This window comes from Pelobates fuscus, chromosome 6 (assembly GCF_036172605.1).
Source record: "Pelobates fuscus isolate aPelFus1 chromosome 6, aPelFus1.pri, whole genome shotgun sequence".
Classification (NCBI taxonomy): Eukaryota; Metazoa; Chordata; class Amphibia; order Anura; family Pelobatidae; genus Pelobates; species Pelobates fuscus.
The window spans coordinates 91,920,444-91,940,876 of record NC_086322.1 but is presented as its reverse complement, the minus strand read 5'-3'; the positions used below and the strand labels follow the sequence as shown (position 1 = coordinate 91,940,876).

The window sequence follows — 20,433 nt, the reverse complement described above, 5'->3', positions numbered from 1 at the left end:
TTAGTCCATTCCCATACTTCTTTAATATTTGTAAGTTTCGTAAATGTACACATCACGTCAGTCTGCCCACACTTGGTTTCCCTGGTTACCTAGACACATGATCACGCTTTTTCCTAGTCGCATTTCTTGTGACGTCATCATTCACGGACGGGATCGCCACGGCAGTTTCTGCAATCACCCATTAGCGTTTACACATGGGTTTGGGGCGCACAGCTTTCTCAGGGTAAGTGATTACTTTGTAATTTGTTATGGTATATAATGGCACACTTGCACTTTGTTTAATATCTTGATAAAGACCTGAGGGTCGAAACGTCGATTTTCCACACGTAATAAAGCTCTTCAAACAAGTCCTCTGGAGTGCTCTCCTCACTTCTTGTATATATATATATAAATAAAAAAGCTGTAAGTCCTTGCACACAGTCTTAAAGTATACCAACAAATGCTGGGTGTCAGCCAGGGCCTTGAGTATCCAAACGAAGAAGGGAGGAAGCTGCACGCTCGGTCTTCAATTGAAATCTAAAACTTTTATTCAATATGCATTAAAATAGATCAGCGTTTCAGTCCCTTGTCAGGACTTTCCTCAGGATCAAACATAAAAATGTGGGATTTTAATTCAAAACTGAGCGTGCAGTTTCCTCCCTCCTTTGTCTATATTTTTTTTATATTATATTGTTTTTACTATAATTATACTACCATTTTTACATATAGTTTACTACAGTAATATTTTGTACTTGATGTTACATGTAGCTATTAATAATCTGGCTGTTAGAAATGTGGTTGCCAAATACTTACTTGTTTATAGCAAATGGCTAGCTTGCTCCATTCACCCCCCCCCCACTCCCCCTTACCCCTCCTGCTTGCCACTCCCAGCTGTAAATGTCTCTAAAGTAACTGTTTTAGCTCACTTTCTTATCCCCAAGTCATCATACATCCCTGCATGAAGTCCTTTTAGTTTTACTCGGCACTACCCACCCACCCTGGTTCATTCTAACTATATAGCATGCTCTTCCAGCTGTTTGGAACCATAGACAATCACCTCCTCATTCCCTTCACATGCTATCAGCTGCTGCAGCTATTCTATTAATTATATCTGCTATCACATACAAATCCCTCTGCTACCTCTCGTCTCATCTCCCCAGTTTAACTTTTAGATTGTAAGCTCATGGGTAGGGTCCTCTACATAGGCGTGCGCAGCCTGTTGCATTAGGGTGTGCACCCTAAAGCACAAACACACACGCCGCGTGTGTATGTATTTTTATATACACACACATACATATACATACACACACACACACACACACACACATATATATATACAAATACAAATATACGTAGGTGCAGTGTATGTGTGATTGTGAGCGGTGCAGTGTGTGTGTGATTGTGAGCGGTGCAGCGTGTAAGGGGTGCAGTGTGTGTGATTGCGAGGGGTACAGTGTGGTGTAATTGTGAAGGGTGCAGTGTATGTAATTGTAAGGGGTACAGTTTGTGTAATTGTGAGGGATTCAGTGTGTGTGGGGTACAGTGTGTATTATTGTGAGGGGTGCACTGTGTGGGCGACAGGGGTTAGGAGGCTGGAGGGGCAGCAACAGGGGTTGGGAGGGTAGAGGGACAGGAGGTGGGGGGTAGAGGGACAGGAGGTAGGGGCGTGGAGGGGCAGTGACAGGAGGTAGCGGGGGTAGATGGTTAGTGACAGGGGTTAGGGCGTAGAGGGGTAGTAACAGGGGTTAGGGATGGTAGAGGTGTAGTGACAGGGGTTAGGGGGATAGAGGGGTAATGACAGGGGTTGGGGGAGTGGATGGGCAGTAACAGGGGTTAAGGGGGGCGGAGAGGCAGTGACATGGGTTAGGGAGGTAGAGGGGCAGTGACAGGGGTTGGGGGGGTATAGGGGTAGTGACAGGGGTTAGGGGGTTAGAGGGGTAGTGACAGGGGTTAGGGGGGTAGAGGGGTAGTGACAGGGGTTAGGGGGGGTAGTGACAGGAGTTAGGGGGTTAGAGGGGTAGTGACAGGGGTTAGTGACAGGGGTTAGGGGTTAGTGACAGGGGTTAGGGGGTTAGAGGGGTAGTGACAGGGGTTAGGGGGGCAGTGACAGGGATTAGGGAGGTAGAGGGGTAGTGACAGGGGTTAGAGGGGTAGTGAAAGGGGTTGGGGGTAGTGACAGGGGTTAGGGGGTTAGAGGGGTAGTGACAGGGGATAGTGACAGGGGTTAGGGGGTAGTGACAGGGGTTAGAGGGGTAGTGACAGGGGTTAGGGGGTAGTGACAGGGGTTAGGGGGTAGTGACAGGGGTTAAAGGGGTAGTGACAGGGGTTAGGGAGGTAGAGGGGTAGTGACAGGGGTAGTGAAAGGGGTTGGGGTAGTGACAGGGGTTAGGGGGTTAGTGACAGGGGTTAAGGGGTAGTGACAGGGGTTAGAGGGGTAGTGACAGGGGTTAGGGAGGTAGAGGGGTAGTGACAGGGGTAGTGAAAGGGGTTGGGTAGTGACAGGGGTTATGGGGTTAGAGGGGTAGTGACAGGGGTTAGGGGGTAGTGACAGGGGTTAGGGGGTAGTGACAGGGGTTAGAGGGGTAGTGACAGGGGTTAGGGGGTAGTGACAGGGGTTAGGGGGTAGTGACAGGGGTTAAAGGGGTAGTGACAGGGGTTAGGGAGGTAGAGGGGTAGTGACAGGGGTAGTGAAAGGGGTTGGGGTAGTGACAGGGGTTAGGGGGTTAGTGACAGGGGTTAAGGGGTAGTGACAGGGGTTAGAGGGGTAGTGACAGGGGTTAGGGGAGTAGTGACAGGGGTTAGAGGGGTAGTGACAGGGGTTAGGGGGGTAGTGACAGGGTTTAGGGGGGTAAAGGGGTAGTGACAGGGGTTAGGAGGGGTATGGGGGCAGAGGCAGGGTGGGGGGGCAGTGAGTGACAGGGGACAGAGGGGGGTTTAAATACCTGCTCTGGTGGTCCAGTGGGCGCCCTCTCTCTTCAGTCTGCAGCTCCGCTGGGAGTGAGCTGCAGACCACATGGTGAGTCTCGCGATCTCCAGTCAGGGCGTTGCCGCGGCAACGCTCTGACAGGCTGGAGATTGCGAGACACCTCAGTCTGCAGCTCACTCCCAGCGGAGCTGCAGACTGAGGCTGGATCTCCATCAGGGCAGACGGACAGGAGGGGCCTCTCACCCGGCGGCATTGTGTGCACGCCGCCGGCCCCCTCCTGTGTCGGGTCCTCGGTCATAGACCGAGGACCCGACATGTTAGTCTGCCCAAAGGTAGTGCAGCACGGAGGTGTGATTAGGGTGTGCCCAGGCACACCCGGCACACCCCGTGCGCACGCCTATGGTCCTCTACCAGTTGTATCGGTCTGTTCTTCTTAAAGACATAACGGGGTTAAAGACATAACGGGGAGAGGGGTAGCACAGATATAAGGAGAAAAGCAAATATGGGAGGGGTAGAAAGGAAACATAGTGGGGGGTTGAGACATGTTCGAGGTAGAATACACTTGTAAGAGACAAGATTTAAGAGACACAAGGGGGGTACATAAGACACACAATGCAGGTAAGTTATGCAAGGGGGCTTAGGAGAGGCTTAAAGGTACAAGAGACACACCAATTGTGTTCCACTGTGATGGCAGATTGGGAGTATGCCATTTTTACGTATTTATATATATATAACACAACTAAAAAATTACCTGTGTCTGATTCCAAATCCCTATGTTTAAACAAAAACTGTGGTATGAAAGAACTCTGCTATTTAAATGTAAATGTGTTTCATTCTCACTCTTCTTGCTGTTAAGGGTTAAATAACAGAGGTTGCAGGTAACGGCAATTTCCATTAATGTATAAATAATTAACCCTTTTATAGAGCACATATAGAGTTGGCATCAGCACTAAAACACACACACAAAAAAAAGCAAATAAAAACTCAGAGAAATAAGTCCTGCACTCAAGCTCCCACTAGTCTTGGGCAACACCAATGGCTATAGTATGCATCTGCCCAAATGTATTAACAACATTTTAAAAAAGTTACCTCGGTTTCCCTATGTACTTTTAAAAAAACTGTGGTATTAAAGACCTCTGTTATTTAAATGTAAATGTACTTCATTCTCAATTTTTTTGCTGTTCCAGACTTAATTTCAGCAAACTGTTTTTCTCTACCCCAAACCCCTATAGCAGTCTGTATATATTTGCCATTTTGTAAAGGAATTAACCAAACCACAGTCCAATTGTAATGCATCTCAAGAAAATCAGTGCACATAAATGAACACTAGGGGGCAATATAATTACTCATGTTTGACTTGGGATAAAGTTGTAGTGAGCAACGCGTATCAAACTGAAGAAATTGTCATTAGATGGAATATAAATGATCAGTTACATATTATAGGTTATGGAATTATCTATCTGATCCCTCGGAAAATGTACTTAGTCATACACAATATCTAAATGATTTTGCTGTTTTATGCCTCTGTGAATTATTGCAGACAAATTTGATTTTAACAGTATTTTTCTGAAAATGCTTTTGAACTCTTCAATTATGGCATTATGATGTAATAGAGATTATTGTAATAAAACATTTTTTTTTTCATTTTAAAACATGTATCAGATACCCACAGTGCGCTCTGTGTGCTTTCCAATTTAACTGTAAGTTTAATATCTTGCCAAGAATTAGGTTATTAAGTTTTCTTGTTGAGTTTCTTATTAAAAAAGAACACACTGCTACTGAACTAAACCTTTTTGTTATGCTAATTTTTATTTGAAAAAAAAATGAAATACTAGTTATTTGTGTAAATTAATAAAATTACTTGATGCCCAACGCATTCCAGAGAAAATAAATCAGATTACATTTTACTAGTCTTACACTAATACTAATATACTAGTTTTACAAATCTTATACATAGATCAGGACGCTTGAAAAGAAACCTTTCGAGGTCTTGAGAACTTGCACAATCCTACGTCTCCGTAGAATTTGTTGAAGGTATTGAAAGTTTGTCTGTAAAGTAAAACAGTTAAAGGGACACTCCACGGCCCAAATAAAAAAAATCATAGTTTAGTTGATATACCACAAATGAAAACTTGCGTGCATTTAATGATGCATTTTTGAGAGTATATCTAAATACAGCTTGCAAAACCTACAGGTCTATTGTCTGCAGCATGTGCAACCTGTCCCCTTCTAAGCCTGCCCAGACTTTATATGGCTGTCCAATCACAGACTTTACAATGCAGCTCAATGAGAAATCTTTGCAAAGCAGGTGCTCTGGGAAATTGGCTGCCTCTCGACTTTAGCTCCACTGAGCTAACCAAACCAGGAAGTAACAGGACCTGCTGTGTGATTGAATGCCAAGGGGACACACTCTTCACACATAAAGCTTTTCACCAAGCTAAAGTGCATTAGGGGTCTGGAGTGTGCCTTTAAAAGTGTGCTGGTCTTTTTAGTATATTTTTTCTCTTCCCCTATTCATATACCAGCAAAACATACCTAGCAGTGGCAGCTGTTAAAGTTTTTAAGATAGTGGAGCACCAGACTCCTCACCCAGAATATGACTCTGCACATTAGCTCTGTAGCCACCATCTTCTGACCCGTGGGGTCTGTCCGCTTAACCTTATGTAGTCAGTCCCAAAGGTAGTCCCCATACAATACAGCTGCATACAATACAGAGACACCCATACAATAATCAGAGGCAAGTATAATATAGAGATATCCATACAATGCAAGGTACAATACAGAGATAATAATACAATACACAGGTCTGAGTGCAAAAAAGAGATTCTCATACAATACAATGAGATGGGAATAACACAAGTATACCCATAAAATACATAGAAAAGAAAAAAACAACAGAAAAAAAAAATCAAAGTTGGCTTAAATTACTGTCAATACATTTTATCTCCCCATAAAAATTTGGGTTCCCCAAGTTCCCCAATGGGCAATCCTTCACTGATACCTACGTTATTTGGTACCCATGAATTGTGTGTTGGTACCTACCCCAAATACATATTTTGTGCAACTCCATCCTCTTTGTGTGTCTCTGATTTCTAAATGATCACTATTCTAGGTCACATTCCCAGTATATTTCCTAATATCCTACACTATTCTTAAAGGGACACTAAAGGCACTCAGACCACTTTATCTTATTGAAGTGGTCTGGGCACAGTGTCTCTGTCCCCGTAACCCAGCCAAGTAAAACACTGCAGTTTCAGCCTTGCTATAGGTTAGGACTGGGATATGTTCTGGGAGAGTGCAGAGTGTTTTCAGTTTTAGAGGAACTGCAATGTTTTCATTGCAGCTTAAGACTGCCTCTAGTGACTGTCTCCCAGACTGCTTCCTGCAGTTTCACAGAGTTTAACTGAACTCTGCATGAGGACATCCAGTTTTGAGCCCTTCATTTGCTGCAGGAGGGTAGGGGCATGGGGGGCAGAGAGGACTATAGTGCTAGGAAAACATTCTAGGTTTTTTTTTAAAGCCTTGACGGATTTACATTTACTGATGTACGTTAAAATATATTGCTTTACTGCTAGAAATACTGCATTGCTAACTAGATGGCGCTACTAATATAATGCATAACTATAATACTGCACTACTAATACAATATATTGCATAACAATGTAAACTACATAACCGCATATACTGTATCAATGTGCACGTTGATATCATCCAAATAAAAAACATAAAAAAAAAAATAAATATATATATATATATATTGCTTTGTATGAGCCTCAAAATATATATAACACCCAAAAAAGTTATGGTGGGGGAAAAAAAATGTGATTGAAAACCCCTTCCACCTGAAGTCATTGGATAGTTAATAGAAATGTTAAACAAAAATCTGCACACCAGTCAAGCCATAAGACTTGCTTTTCCTACAGAAATCACACATTTCCAGTGTTGTTACTACAATATATATAAAAAAAGTCTAATACTTGAGCCATAATTATAGAATTTGTGAATGATAAATCATGTTTACAGCTATTTACACTGCCTAAGACAAAAAAAGCTTCTGATTCCATGAATGTTACTTTACACTAAATATTGATCTCACACCAGCACAACATATACACTCCTGGGAGAGTCTCTAAGAAATGCCTGCTTTAACAACACCTCATTCTGACCAGGTCCCTATTCAAATACTGTTATTTTAGGATGGTGTCTAAATATTTTTAACCTTATTTAGGTAGAGCAATCGTTAGAAGAAAAAAAAGTCTGTGAGAAAGATAATTCATAAACCTGTTGATCGTAAAGAAAAGTTAAACAAGCCAGTGTACTTTTAGTGATGTATGGCACTTGTTCAAAACCTTTTTTAGATCAAGGTATGACGCAATTAGAGAAACAACTAGAGAAAAATCTACAGGACAAACCTATTCTATTTTAATGTTTAGCAGTGGCTTGTAAATGCCGTATTTACTTAAAGAGATACTATAGAGATACTATAGGCATCAAAATAACTTTAGCCTAATAAAGCAGTTTTGGGTTATGGATCATGTCCATGCAGTCTCACTGCTCAATTTTCTGCCAGTTAGGTGCTAAATCATTTTTGTTTCTATTTATGCAGCCCTAACCACATCTCCCCTGGCTGTGACTCACACAGCCTTCGTGAAAACAAAACAGTTTCATTTTTAATCAGGTGTTAACTTGCTTTAGACGTTTTTATCTCCTGCCCTGTAAATTAATGTTTAATCACACACATGGGCCACCTGTGGGCTCTAGAAGGCTACTAACAGAGCAGGAGATACAACATTCTAGATTAAACAGACTGTGCAATACAAGAACCTAAAATATCTAAAGTTGTTTTGGTGCCTATAGTATCCCTGTAAAGTCTTACTAGATATGAATAAATCTAGCCAGATTTGTTATCAGTTTTAACTGATTGCCAAATTAAAATCCCAAGTTCAATGCTGACACATTAAAAAGGCACATTTAAATGACTACATTCAAACTATTACAATACTGAAATCAATGCATTAATGGCAAACTGAATTGGTTTGAGTAACACCAACATGCTACAGTGCACTGGCCAAAAACAACTACTCTTCGGTATTCTTGTGCTGACGATGCTTTAACTGGCAAGAGAACCAGCTTGTTTCTAACCATTGTTTTTCATATTTATTTCTAAAGGAATATGCCATTGTTTTCATCCTGGCCTCCAGAAAAAATGGACCTTCTAGTGCATTGTTCTCTGCAAAGAAATTACAGGTCAGAAATAACAATACTATAGAAAGATGTTAACTTCACAATTGAAAAAATATATTTCTAATAATTGTTTCTCTGTGTTTGTATATTTTGACGAGCTTGGTTTGGCTACATAACCATTATCTCCTGGTCTGGACCTGTCTGTGCGCTATCATTCAAGAGTCTTATTAATGTCAATTGCCATAGTGTAACTAATAGCAGAATTTAGTCCTGTATTAGGAGAGACCAAATAAACATACTAATAGCTAAATCCTCAGACCTTGAATTCGTATACCAATTACTAACAAAAACATGGAATTTATTATCTGGACTCATGGTAATAATTGACCATATTCCATAACATTTAATAGACAACTCTGGAGCACATATTATAAAAAAAAAATGTTCTGTTAAAAAACAAAATACAGAAATAATAAAAAAATAAAATTAATAATTACCAATACGTATAGAAGTCCCCCTTTGGCAGTCACAATCCATTGACAAGCAAATATCTATATTTGTATGGGAATACTCAGACAATAGATATTATGTAATTTAATGAAAATTTAAAAAGAAAAAAACAACAATATTATTATTGTTGACCAATTCATAAAATTCACCAGTAAAATTGGAATACAAATTAATGCACCAGGCAAATCATGTTGAGGTGGTGAAAAGCTTTGTCAACTCTAGTCCTCAGACATTACACTGATTAGCCACAGCATTAAAACCACTGACAAATAAGTGAAAAACGATTATGTTGTTATCATGGCATCTGTGAAGGTGTGGGATGTATTAGGCAGCAGGCGAACAGTCAGTTCTTGAATTTCATGTATTTGAAGCAGGAAAAATGGGCAAGTGAAAAGATTTGAGTGACTTTGACAATGGCCAAATAGTGATGGTTAGATGACTGGGTCAGAGCATCTCCAAAACAGCAAGTCTGGTGAGGTGTTCCTGGAATGCAGTGGTTAATACGTACCAAAAGTTGTGCAAGGAAGGACAACCCGTGAACCTCCATCAGGATCATGAGCACCCAAGACTCATTGAATGCACGTGGGAAGCAAAGGCTAGCCCAACTTGTCTGATCCTACAGAAAATCTACTGTAGCTCAAATTGCTTAAAAATTTAATGCTGTCATTGTAGAAATGTGTCAGAACACATGAACATGAACACACAGAACACTGCATCGCAGCTTGCTGCATATGGGGCTGCATATTCGCAGACCAGTCAGAGTGCCCATAATGACCCCTATCCACCATTGAAAGTGCCTTCATTGTGGATGTACGCAACAGAACTGGGCCATTTAGCAATGAAAGAAGGTTGTCTGGTCTGATGAGTCATGTTTTCTTTTATATTAGATAGATGGCTGGGTGCGTTTCCATCATTTACCTGTGGAAGAGAAGGCAGGTCAACTGAGACAGTGTTATGCTCTGGACAATGTTCTGTTGAAAAACCTTGGGTTCTGGCATTCATGTAGATGTTACTTGACACTTACCACCTACCTACAGAGTGTTGCAGACCAAGTACCAACCTTCATGGTAAAGATGTTCCCTAATGGCAGTGGTCTCTTTCAGCAGGATAATGCATCCTGCCACACTGCAAAAATAGTTCAGGATTGGTGTAAGGGAAATGAGAAGAGTTCAAGGCCTCCAAATTCAATCCAATTGAGCATCTGTAGGATGTGCTGGAACAACAAATCGATACATGGAGGCCCCAGCTCTTAACTTGCAGGATTTAAAGGATCTGCTGCTAATGTCTTGGTGCCAGATAGTAAATGTTTATGGGTCTTGTGGAGTCCATGCCTTGACACATCAGAGCTTTTTTGGCAGCACGAGGGGAACCTACATGATATTAGGCAGGTGGTTTTAATGTTGTGCCCGATCAGTGTATAATAGGTTACCCACCAAGAAAGTAGTTCAATTAAAGTTTACAAGACATAAATTAGAGGGACAATGTGTTCAATTGTTTTTATTTTTTGGACATCCATCTTGATTTATTTTTTATTTTGTTTTATTCTAAATTTTATAAACAGTGTACAACACTATTTAAATTACACACATAATTTAGATTACATTACAAACGTTTCTGTTGTTCAGTAAACTCTTTAACCGGAAGTAAAGGTAGAACAAAACCCTTACTCCATCTATATAACATGGTCTCTCTACCCAATGAAGTCAACTATGTCCCCCAAAGGGAAATTCGGGTAATCTAGTCTACAGCCATGCATCTGATAATCATTCTAGATGCATGCGATCAGAGTTTTATGATGCATTAAAAAGTGACCTTTCTCATAACCCTGTGTTATGCATCTAGCATGAAGTGTTGAAAATTCTCACATATAGCTGACCGGCTACTTCCAATCCTGACACTTAACAAAGGATTCTGGGTGAAGCGTGGGCATTCATAACTATTGAAGTAGCTGAACCATGAAACGTTTTTACTGTTTTGTACTTTATTTAAAAAAAAAAAAAAAAAAGTAGTTGATTAATGAATATGGGAAAGTAGTAATAATAAGAGTTAAGCTTTTATATGAGAAAATACCAGTAAAATCCATCTCTGTACAGTAGGATATTCCATCACCCATTGCTCAGATCTTTTACTAATGTACGGTTGGGTGAAAGCTCTATATTTTGTGTAGAAGTGAAGAGGGAACCAGCTGTCTCTCTCTCTCTCTCTCTCTCTCTCTCTCTCTCTCTCTCTCTCTCTATATATATATATATATATATATATATAAATTCATCTGCAGATGATGGTGCGCTGGAAATGAAGAATTAAATAAAGAATTAGCAGATTTCCTGCTAAGGCCATTAAAATGAAACAGAGGGGAAGGCGAAGATATTAAAAGTAGATAGGGTGACACGATTTCTCCAGACACCATATATGCATTTTGATAACCAATTAAATATAAAAACAGCTGGCTTAAACTTCTCCACTAGCTATTTCTTTAAATTTCCCATTAAAGTGGGCTATTTTCCATGTCCATACGAGTTTGTCAGTTACGTTCAATAACAGGTTAAATTATTAATTTAATTGGGACCCAGTACTCCACCACACCAATATTATTATTTATAAAATATTTTACCAAGAAGGATACATTGAGATTTCTCTCGTTTTCACAAAATACCGGGTCCACAAAATACTGCATGATACAATAGGGTACAATAAAATACAAAAACAATATTAATACACAATATATACAAAATGTAACATATTTATATCTCCGTTATAGTTGGTTGGTCTGGACAGGAATTTAGTTTTTACCTTTGCCCTATAAAACACAGAAACATAACGAATTATATTTTTAAATTGATTGCACATAATTACCCAACTACTTTATTAATGCTTTATTTATGCTTTTTTTTAATTTAATTTTTTATTTTTGTTGTGCATAGGGGATTACAACATTGCTTGTATAGCCACGACAGCTCTAACAAGCGCAGTGTTCGTAGAGTGGTGAACATATTTGTGGCATAAGAGTAACTTGCACATTTTTTGGTTAAGTAGACGTTTCATATAACACATAGTAGTTGCTAGGCATTGCACATTTTCTAGTAGTTAGTTGCAAGATAAGGTTACATGCAGGCAGTATATTTAGTTTAGCTAGGTACATGCTTAGTTATGAGAGATATAACATTACCCCTTAGGCCCCTTAGCCACACACGAATGCAGTAAGTAAGGTATGAGAGATACAGCATCAACCCTTATCCACCTATAGCTACACATGAATGCAGTTAGCACAGTAAGACAGATAATATTTCGACATAGTTATACTGGGGAAAGTAAAGACTGGTTAGGTCATGTTTAAAAAGTTCCCTTGTGTCTGGTAAAGTCCTGCCTTCCGTCGATTCAGCTTGTTCCTGCTGTTGTCCGGTGGTCTGCCCGTGTTGTGGCTGCTGTGGGCTGGATAACAGGTGCTGCATGGGGTGATGTGCGGCATCCGACTCGCTGGACTTGGACCCGGTGTGTCCAAAAGGTGATGTGGTGCAGAGTAGGGGCTGATGTGCCCTGCCGATCAGGTAAATGCAGGCTTGGCGCGCTGTGCCCCTTTTCCCGCCGCTGGTTGCTGTTCAATCTCCTTACCGGAGCCGAGAGCTTAAAGAGAGTCACCCGAGGTAAGTGTCCCGGTAGGGTGCCAGCGTGCGAGTATACGGCTGGATCTTATGGGTGGCTGATCCTTTAGAGCTGTTGAGCCACGTTGGATGCGGCGTTTGTTGGGTAGGCATCTCCCACTGAGATCTTGAAGTTAGGTGCGTGGTCTCCGCCATTTTAAAGTCTGCCTCTGGTAGTGCTGCGAGGCCCTAGTCCCAGTCGTAGCGGTCAGGGCTTCAGGGTGAGGACCGGGATCACCCCCCCCCGGTCCAGGGGGGGGGGGACGGAGCCGGTTCCTCGAGGGCATAAGCCCCAGGCTGGACACTGTTTCGGCATAGCGGGGCGGCGGCCGTCCGCTCCACTCACCGCCGGAGTAGGCCTCAACTTCAGCATTGAAGATTTCTCTCCCAGGGGACTAATACTCAGCGACCAAGCCTCTCCCTGGGTCCAGTTCACTTTGCCCGTCGAGGGCCGCCGTTGCTGGCCGGAGTTTTTGGCAAAAGCTGTAGTTTAATGGCTGAATGGCTTAGGTTTTGCTGGAGCTGGTCTGTCTTGCGACCGTCCAGCTCGGCGGTCCGGCCCCGCCCCCCTATTTATGCTTTTTAACACTATTTTTTTTATGTCCTATAAAGTGCTGTCTAAATCAGCAATTACGAAATGATGCTGTCGTTTTTTTAATATGCAACATTGAGCATATTCTCCCTAATCTTGAACCTTTTATGATTTTTAAAAATTATGTCAAAATATGGATATTTTTTTCAGTATGTTTTTTTTGTTGAAAAATAAAATAGTTTAACAAAAATGTAAAATTAGTTAGCAATAAGTGCTCCATTAACTAAAAATACTTAGCACAAACACGATTGCTTGTCCCGGAACTCTCCCCAGTACTGATATCTAGCAAAACAGTTCCTCTGAAACTGCAATGGTTTACATCACAGGGTTAAGGGGACAGTTCACCCAAACCACTTCAATGAAATGGGTGCCTGTTGTGTCACTTTAACCTCTTTGAAAGGATCTTGGCATGTAGTATAATGTAAGTATTTAAAAGGTATACTGGTTGTAAACTGGAACTCAAACTTTGGTTTTATCTTTATTGCATGCAGCTATAATATTTGACATTATTAGGAGTATTATTTAAAAAAAAATCATATATTTGGATAAAATAGTTTTAACAGTAATGAGGAACTATTTTTTTTTTTTATTTAATTCATTTTTTTCCTTTTAGTATTCTGGTCTTTGGGGTTGCTGCCAATCTGAGACAGAGCTGATCTCTGCTGTTCTTGCAGGATTGGAATAGAGCATGTTTCTACACATTTCCTCAACAAATAGAATTAGGAAAGTCTCATTTCCTCAACATTTTAACATTTACACATAACCACCAGCATATGTCTTTCTAAACAATGAGCAGCAGATTTAAAATTCAGATTCTGCAAATAAGTACGGTAATTAAAAAAACATTGTAACTACATGACTGTCTCTTTGTTTGTCTTGTACATATATAAAATGCGTTGATGGATTTTGGTCAATGTTATGACTAATAGCTGACGAAGCATGAGAGGTATTAAGTGATTTTCCTCTTGCTGAATTCCAGTTTTTATACGCACTTTTACTTTGAATAACATGTTTGGAGCATTCATTTTTTTCCTTGAAGTCCTTTGAGCTTCCTTTCTTTTCTTCATTGTTGAGTCCATTTAAGGCGGTTGCATGCACCGGGGAACATTAATTGAGAATGAGAAAAGGGAAATCAGACGCTATCGTCCCAAATCTTGAGTTTTTTCATGTGTTAGGATTTTCCACTTTCCCTTCGCATTTCCTTAGCTTGTGACGTTGTTGAGCAATAAAATAAAATGAACATTGCAAGTCCTAAAACCACCAGCTACCACCACCACCACCAAAGCTCCCAGTCTGTTTCCTTTCATCGTGTTCCTTTCAGCTTCCCTCCTACAACTAAAAGATCTTGGATGGGAACTATGCACACTGGGATGCTCATGTTGTACAACTGTGCAAATCCCAAATTACTGTGTGTTTCCAAATATAAGATGCATACATATTTCAACTGGAAATTTAGAAGAAAAAGAGTAAAACAACAATACCATAATTTGTTTGTTTAGCCAATGATGGACACAGTGTGTGGTTTTAAGGGAGTTAGTGTGTGTGTATATGGTTACTGAAGTGTGTGAAGTGTGTGTGATTATTAATTGGAGTGAGGATATATGGTGGTCCGTTGGTGAGTGACTCTAGTCTGCACCTCCACTGGGTGCAGACTAAGTATGCTCTCTCGCAAACCCTGGCACTGTGTACTATCCAACGACGCAATAGCACACAGAATGTGTGCTCTACACATGGAAGTGCCCTCTAGTGGCTGTCTAGTAGACAGCCACTAGAGGAGGAGTTAACCCTGCAAGGTAAATATTGCAGTTTATGAAAACTGCAATAATTACACTTGTAGGGTTAAGGGTAGTGGGAGGTGGCACCCAGACCACTCCAATAGGCAGAAGTGGTCTGGGTGCCTGGAGTGTCCCTTTAATAACACCAGTTGATTGTGGTGTGCTGGAACCGTCAATGTAGTAGTCCTGTAAAAAATAAGCCCCACCTTAGAGGTTGATGTGAATAAAGGGAGTGGTGGGAGTGGTAACTCGCCAGACCAACAACGGTAAAGTGGGAGAGGATTGGAAGCCCTTATAAAAGGGACCCAAGCCTAGGGCCGGACTGGCCCACCGGGATACCGGGAAATTTCCCGGTGGGCCGCGGCACCTGGGGGCTGCTCTGGCAATATATGTGCCACCGGGTGGCCGGTCCGGTGGCACACACCTCGAGGGGGCCGGCCGGCAGGCGGCCGCATTGCACGCTGCAGCCTCGCCGGTCCGGCGGCACACCTAATGCTGAGGGCTGAGGGAGGAGCATGTCTCTCTACCATGCTCCCTCGCGGTTCCCACAATCCCCAGCAGCATCCGTGCTGGGGATTGTGGGAACCGCGAGGGAGCATGGTAGAGATATGCTCCCTCCCCCTTCAGCCCTCAGCATTAACAGTGCTGCCGGACCGGCGAGGCTGCAGCGTGCAATGCGGCCGGCCCCCTGACTCCTCTCAGGTGGGTGGGGGGTGAATAGAGAGAGAGACAGAGGGGGGTGTGAAAAGAGAGAGAGACAGAGGGGGGCGTGAAAAGAGAGAGAGACAGAGGGGGGGGGTGAAAAGAGAGAGAGACAGAGGGGGGGTGAAAAGAGAGAGAGACAGGGGGGGGTGAAAAGAGAGAGAGACAGCGGGGGGTGAAAAGAGAGAGAGAGACAGGGGGGTGAAGAGAGAGAGACAGGGGGGTGAAGAGAGAGAGACAGGGGGGGGGTGAAGAGAGAGAGACAGAGGGGGGGTGAAGAGAGAGAGACAGGGGGGGGTGAAGAGAGAGAGACAGAGGGGGGTGGAGAGAGAGAGACAGAGGGGGGTGAAGAGAGAGACAGAGGGGGGTGGAGAGAGAGAGACAGAGGGGGGTGAAGAGAGAGACAGAGGGGGGGTGAAGAGAGAGACAGAGGAGGGGTGAAGAGAGAGAGAGACAGAGGGGGGGTGAAGAGAGAGAGAGACAGAGGGGGGGTGAAGAGAGAGAGAGACAGGGGGGTGAAGAGAGAGAGACAGAGGGGGGTGAAGAGAGAGAGAGAGACAGAGGGTGGGTGAAGAGAGACAGAGGGTGGGTGAAAAGAGACAAAGGGTGGGTGAAGAGAGACAGAGGGGGGGTGAAAAGAGACAGGGGGGGTGAAGAGAGAGAGACAGAGGGGGGTGAAGAGAGACAGAGGGGGTGAAGAGAGACAGAGGGGGGTGAAGAGAGACAGAGGGGGTTGAAGAGAGAAGGAGGGGGGTGAAGAGAGACAGAGGGGGGTGAAGAGAGACAGAGACAGAGGGGGTGAAGAGAGACAGAGACAGAGGATGTGAAGAGAGACAGAGATGGGTGAAGAGAGACAGAGACAGAGGGGGGTGAAGAGAGACAGAGACAGAGGGGGGGTGAAGAGAGAGAGAGACAGTGGGGGGGTGAATAGGGAGAGAGAGACAGTGGGGGGGTGAATAGAGAGAGAGACAGAGGGGGGGGTGAATAGAGAGAGAGACAGAGGGGGGGAGAGTGCACAGGGAGAGGGGGGAGAGTGAGACACAAGGGGGGAGAGAGGGGCAAATAGAGAAAGACAGAGGGGGAGGGAGAGTGCCACAGGGAGAGGGGGGAGAGTGAGACACAAGGGGGGAGAGAGGGGCAAATAGAGAGAGACAGAGGGGGAGGGAGAGTGCCACAGGGAAAGGAGGGATAAAGAGACAGAGGGGGGAGAGTGAGACACAAGGGGAGAAAGAGGGGCGAATAGAGAGAGACAGAGGGGGAGGGAGAGTGCCACAGGGAAAGGAGGGATAAAGAGACAGAGGGGGGAGAGTGAGACACAAGGGGAGAAAGAGGGGCGAATAGAGAGAGACAGAGGGGGAGGGAGAGTGCCACAGGGAAACTCTAGCCCTGGAGCTATGGGCTAGAGTTCACTCTCACCACTGCGACCACCAGGGATTCCTGGTGGTCCAAGTGGTGAGAGTGAACTCTAGCCCCATACAAACACTGCCCACACACACACCATACACATTCACACACTGCCCCCCATACACACACACACAGACCCCCATACACACATTGCCCTACACACACAGCCACCCATACACACATTGCCCCACGCACCCTACACACTGAACCTTTCACACACATTGCACCCCTCACACATTGCACCACTGCTCCTATACCCTACTACAGCCCCATATCCCAGCAGACCCCAGGTAAGTTGTCAAACTGTACTTAAACGGTTTGACTACTTACTCTGGGAGCGGGTCCCGGCACTCCTGGCACCATACCCACTACACAGAGCAGTAGTGGTTATTGTGCATGGATTATTTCTTTAAATAATCTATAGGTTCCCCTCCTGAGATCAGGCTCTGGATCCGCCACTGATTTATATATATATATATATATATATATATATATATATATATATAATTATGCCTATTATATTTACACATATATTAATGTACATTTATATATGCATAATACGCTAAGAAATGTCATTGATATGTACAATATGTAATAAGCAGTTATTGGCCCAGTCTTGTTGCTAGGTGCATAATCCAGCACAATAACATATTTAAAGTGAAGAGTGCACCCACAGGACCTCAAAATAAACAAGATAACGTCATTTTTTACAGTTGTGCCCTACATACATTCACCATTTCAGTCCCATTACCAAGCTTTCCTTAATATGTCATGGTAGTTGGACTGAAAGATTGGTTATATGCAAAGGCACGTCTGCTTAAAATAAATCTGCACTCTTTTTTTTAAGCCTATATGTGCTTTTTTTCACGTTGGAGTAATAATTTTAATTTTAAGTTATCTTTTCTAACTCTGTATCTGCACACTATGCTGGCGCGACGCATTATGGGGCTGGTAAATATTTTTTTTCCAGGGCTGCTTTTAATACCCAGTCCGGCCCTGCCCAAGCCCCTCCCACAACTAAAGGCCCAGTCTTAAATTTGTGGTCAGGGCAATATTGCAGTGATGGTAAGATAACATATAATTCGTATACAAGAAAACATAATAACACCAGTCGGTTGTGGTGTGCCAGAACCAACAATGCAGTAAGCCTGTAATAAAGAGGGCAAAAAGAAGTGTACCATACACAATTTTATTCATACTACAAACATCAATTATTTGGACAAATCACACAATGCTTGCTGTAACTCTTTAACTGGGTTTGGTATGTATAGAGTGTAAGCAGATGATTTCCAGCATCCCATAGCCTTTATTATATGAGCTGGAATGTGGTTGGAGGAAGCAGATGGTGCTGCCCCTATGCGGAAGAAGTGTCCTGAGTAATGATTTGCATTTAGGCCAAGTCTAGTCAATAGCATACGGACAAAGAACATAAATTTAGCAGTAGTGAGAATGGAACCGTGTAGTTCTAATAGTAGTTGGTGTGGTTGTTTGTGGAAAGAGTTGAAATATGTATTCAAAACCTTAACGGGGCAACATTTATTATCAGTAGGGAAAAAAGGTATGTCAACCGTGCGTCTACAGATTTGTGGATATCGGTTATTATAATGTAGTCTGTGGCTGTTACATTACTGGTAGTGAATTCCCTTGGACATAAGAATCCATAAAATGCTAGATAGATGGCTATTTTAAGTACCATATTGGTCATATGTTCGAACAGAGCTGTATCTAACAAATCTGATAATGCTTGGAATATTTTATTGTGGATGAGTAGTCTTTGAGAGGGTAGATGTGTATTTGTTTTTTTAAATTCCCTTCAGCAATGGTTTTCTCTGGTATGATGAAAGGAATCCTGTTTTATTAGGATGTTGTAATATCATGTGGTGTTGCAGGGGCGTATTAGCCGCGAGGCAAACAAGGCATTTGCCTTGGGCGGCATTTTCCAGGGGGCGGCAAAAAATGCCGCCCCCAAATGCCCAGGGCAAATGCCTTGTTAGCCTTGCGGCTAACTGGGCTGCCGGTCGGGCTGGCTGCTGGGCGGGCGGGCGGGCGGGCGGCTGGCGAGGGAGCTCTTCCTCTGAGCTGTCTGCTCAGCTCCCTCGCGCGCCGCAGAGTGAGGCTGGGAGCCGGAAGATGACGTCATATTCCGGCTCCCAGCCTCACTCTGCGGGCGGCGCGAGGGAGCTGAGCAGACAGCTCAGAGGAAGAGCTCCCACGCCAGCCGCCCGCCCAGCAACCAGCCCAGCAGCCCGACCGGCAGCCCCACTAGACCCCAGGGAGAGGGAGAACCCCCCCCCCAGCATTCCCAAAGGTAAGGAGGCTGGGGGGGTAGGTTAAATTAATTATATATTATATTATATATATATTATTATATATATATACATCTTTATTATTATATATATATTATATATATTATTATTTATATATATTATTTTATATATATTATTTATATATTATATTATATATATATATAATATATTATATTATATTATATATTATATTATATTATATATATATTATATTATATATTATATTATATTATATATATATTATATTATATATATATTATATATATATATTATATTATATATATTATATTATATTATATATATTATATTATATTATATATATATATATATTATATATATATATTATATTATATATTATATTATATATATATATTATATTATATATTATATTATATATATATATTATATTATATATTATATTATATATATATTATATTATATATATATATTATATTATATATATATTTTATTATATTATATATGTATTATATTATATTATAATATATTATATTATATATATATATATTATATTATATATATATATTATATTATATTATATATATTATATATATTATATATTATATTATATATTATATATATATTATATATTATATATATATATTATATTATATATCAGAGAGTGTGTGTGTCTGACAGTGAGTGTGTGTGTCTGCTAGTCAGTGTGTGTGTGTCTGCTAGTGAGTGTGTGTGTGTGTGTGTGTGTCTGTTAGCTAGTGTATGCGTATCTGTCAGTGAATTTGTGTGTGTATTTAGAAGGCGGGACGGGGGGGCGGGGGGGGAAGGGTTGGGTGGGGGTGACGCGCGGGGGGGGGGGGGCGCCTGAGTTTTGTCCTGCCTAGGGCAGCACAAATCCAGGATACACCACTGTGGTGTTGGATGCCTTTAAGTTAAGGTGGCAAAAATAAGTGAACCCCAATATAGTCTCCAAAGCAAACATGTCCTAAACTTGAAATTCCGCTATGAACTTGGTGAAAATGTGAAAGGCCCTACCATAGGTTTTCCTACAGTTAACCAAAAGTGGGAAAGATTGCATGCATGAGTCAATAAGACATCTAATCCAGGAGCATATCTTGGAATGAAGGGGAAGGGGTATCCTGCCGGGAAGTGGTGGGCAGAGTCTGGAGGAAGGCCTGAAAGCAAAACCGAGATAAGTGATCAGCTGATATTTTTGTGACACCTGGAACGTTAACACAGGTGATGAAAAATTGGCAAGTGGCCAAAAATGACCAAAGATGAAGACCGTTTTTTATTTACAATGTGGCAAGTGGCTAGGTTTTCAGAAAAACATCTGACTGAGTGACCAGCCCAGTCTGGCCCCCAGATAATAGCAGCGGCCACCATTGGGTTTAATTCAAACATGGCCGATGTAGTGGAGAAGTGTCAGGATCGGGACAGG

General features: G+C 42.2%; 1 protein-coding gene across 1 annotated transcript in view; it reads left to right on the top strand.

The window, feature by feature from the left end:
- LOC134615461 (uncharacterized) overlaps positions 1-20,433 on the top strand; it is a 117,282-nt gene that overhangs the window by 43,353 nt on the left and 53,496 nt on the right. Inside the window, exon 8 of the mRNA XM_063459979.1 lies at positions 8,075-8,152. Coding sequence (XP_063316049.1) covers positions 8,075-8,152 — 78 coding nt within the window. The remainder of the gene's footprint in view (positions 1-8,074; positions 8,153-20,433) is intronic.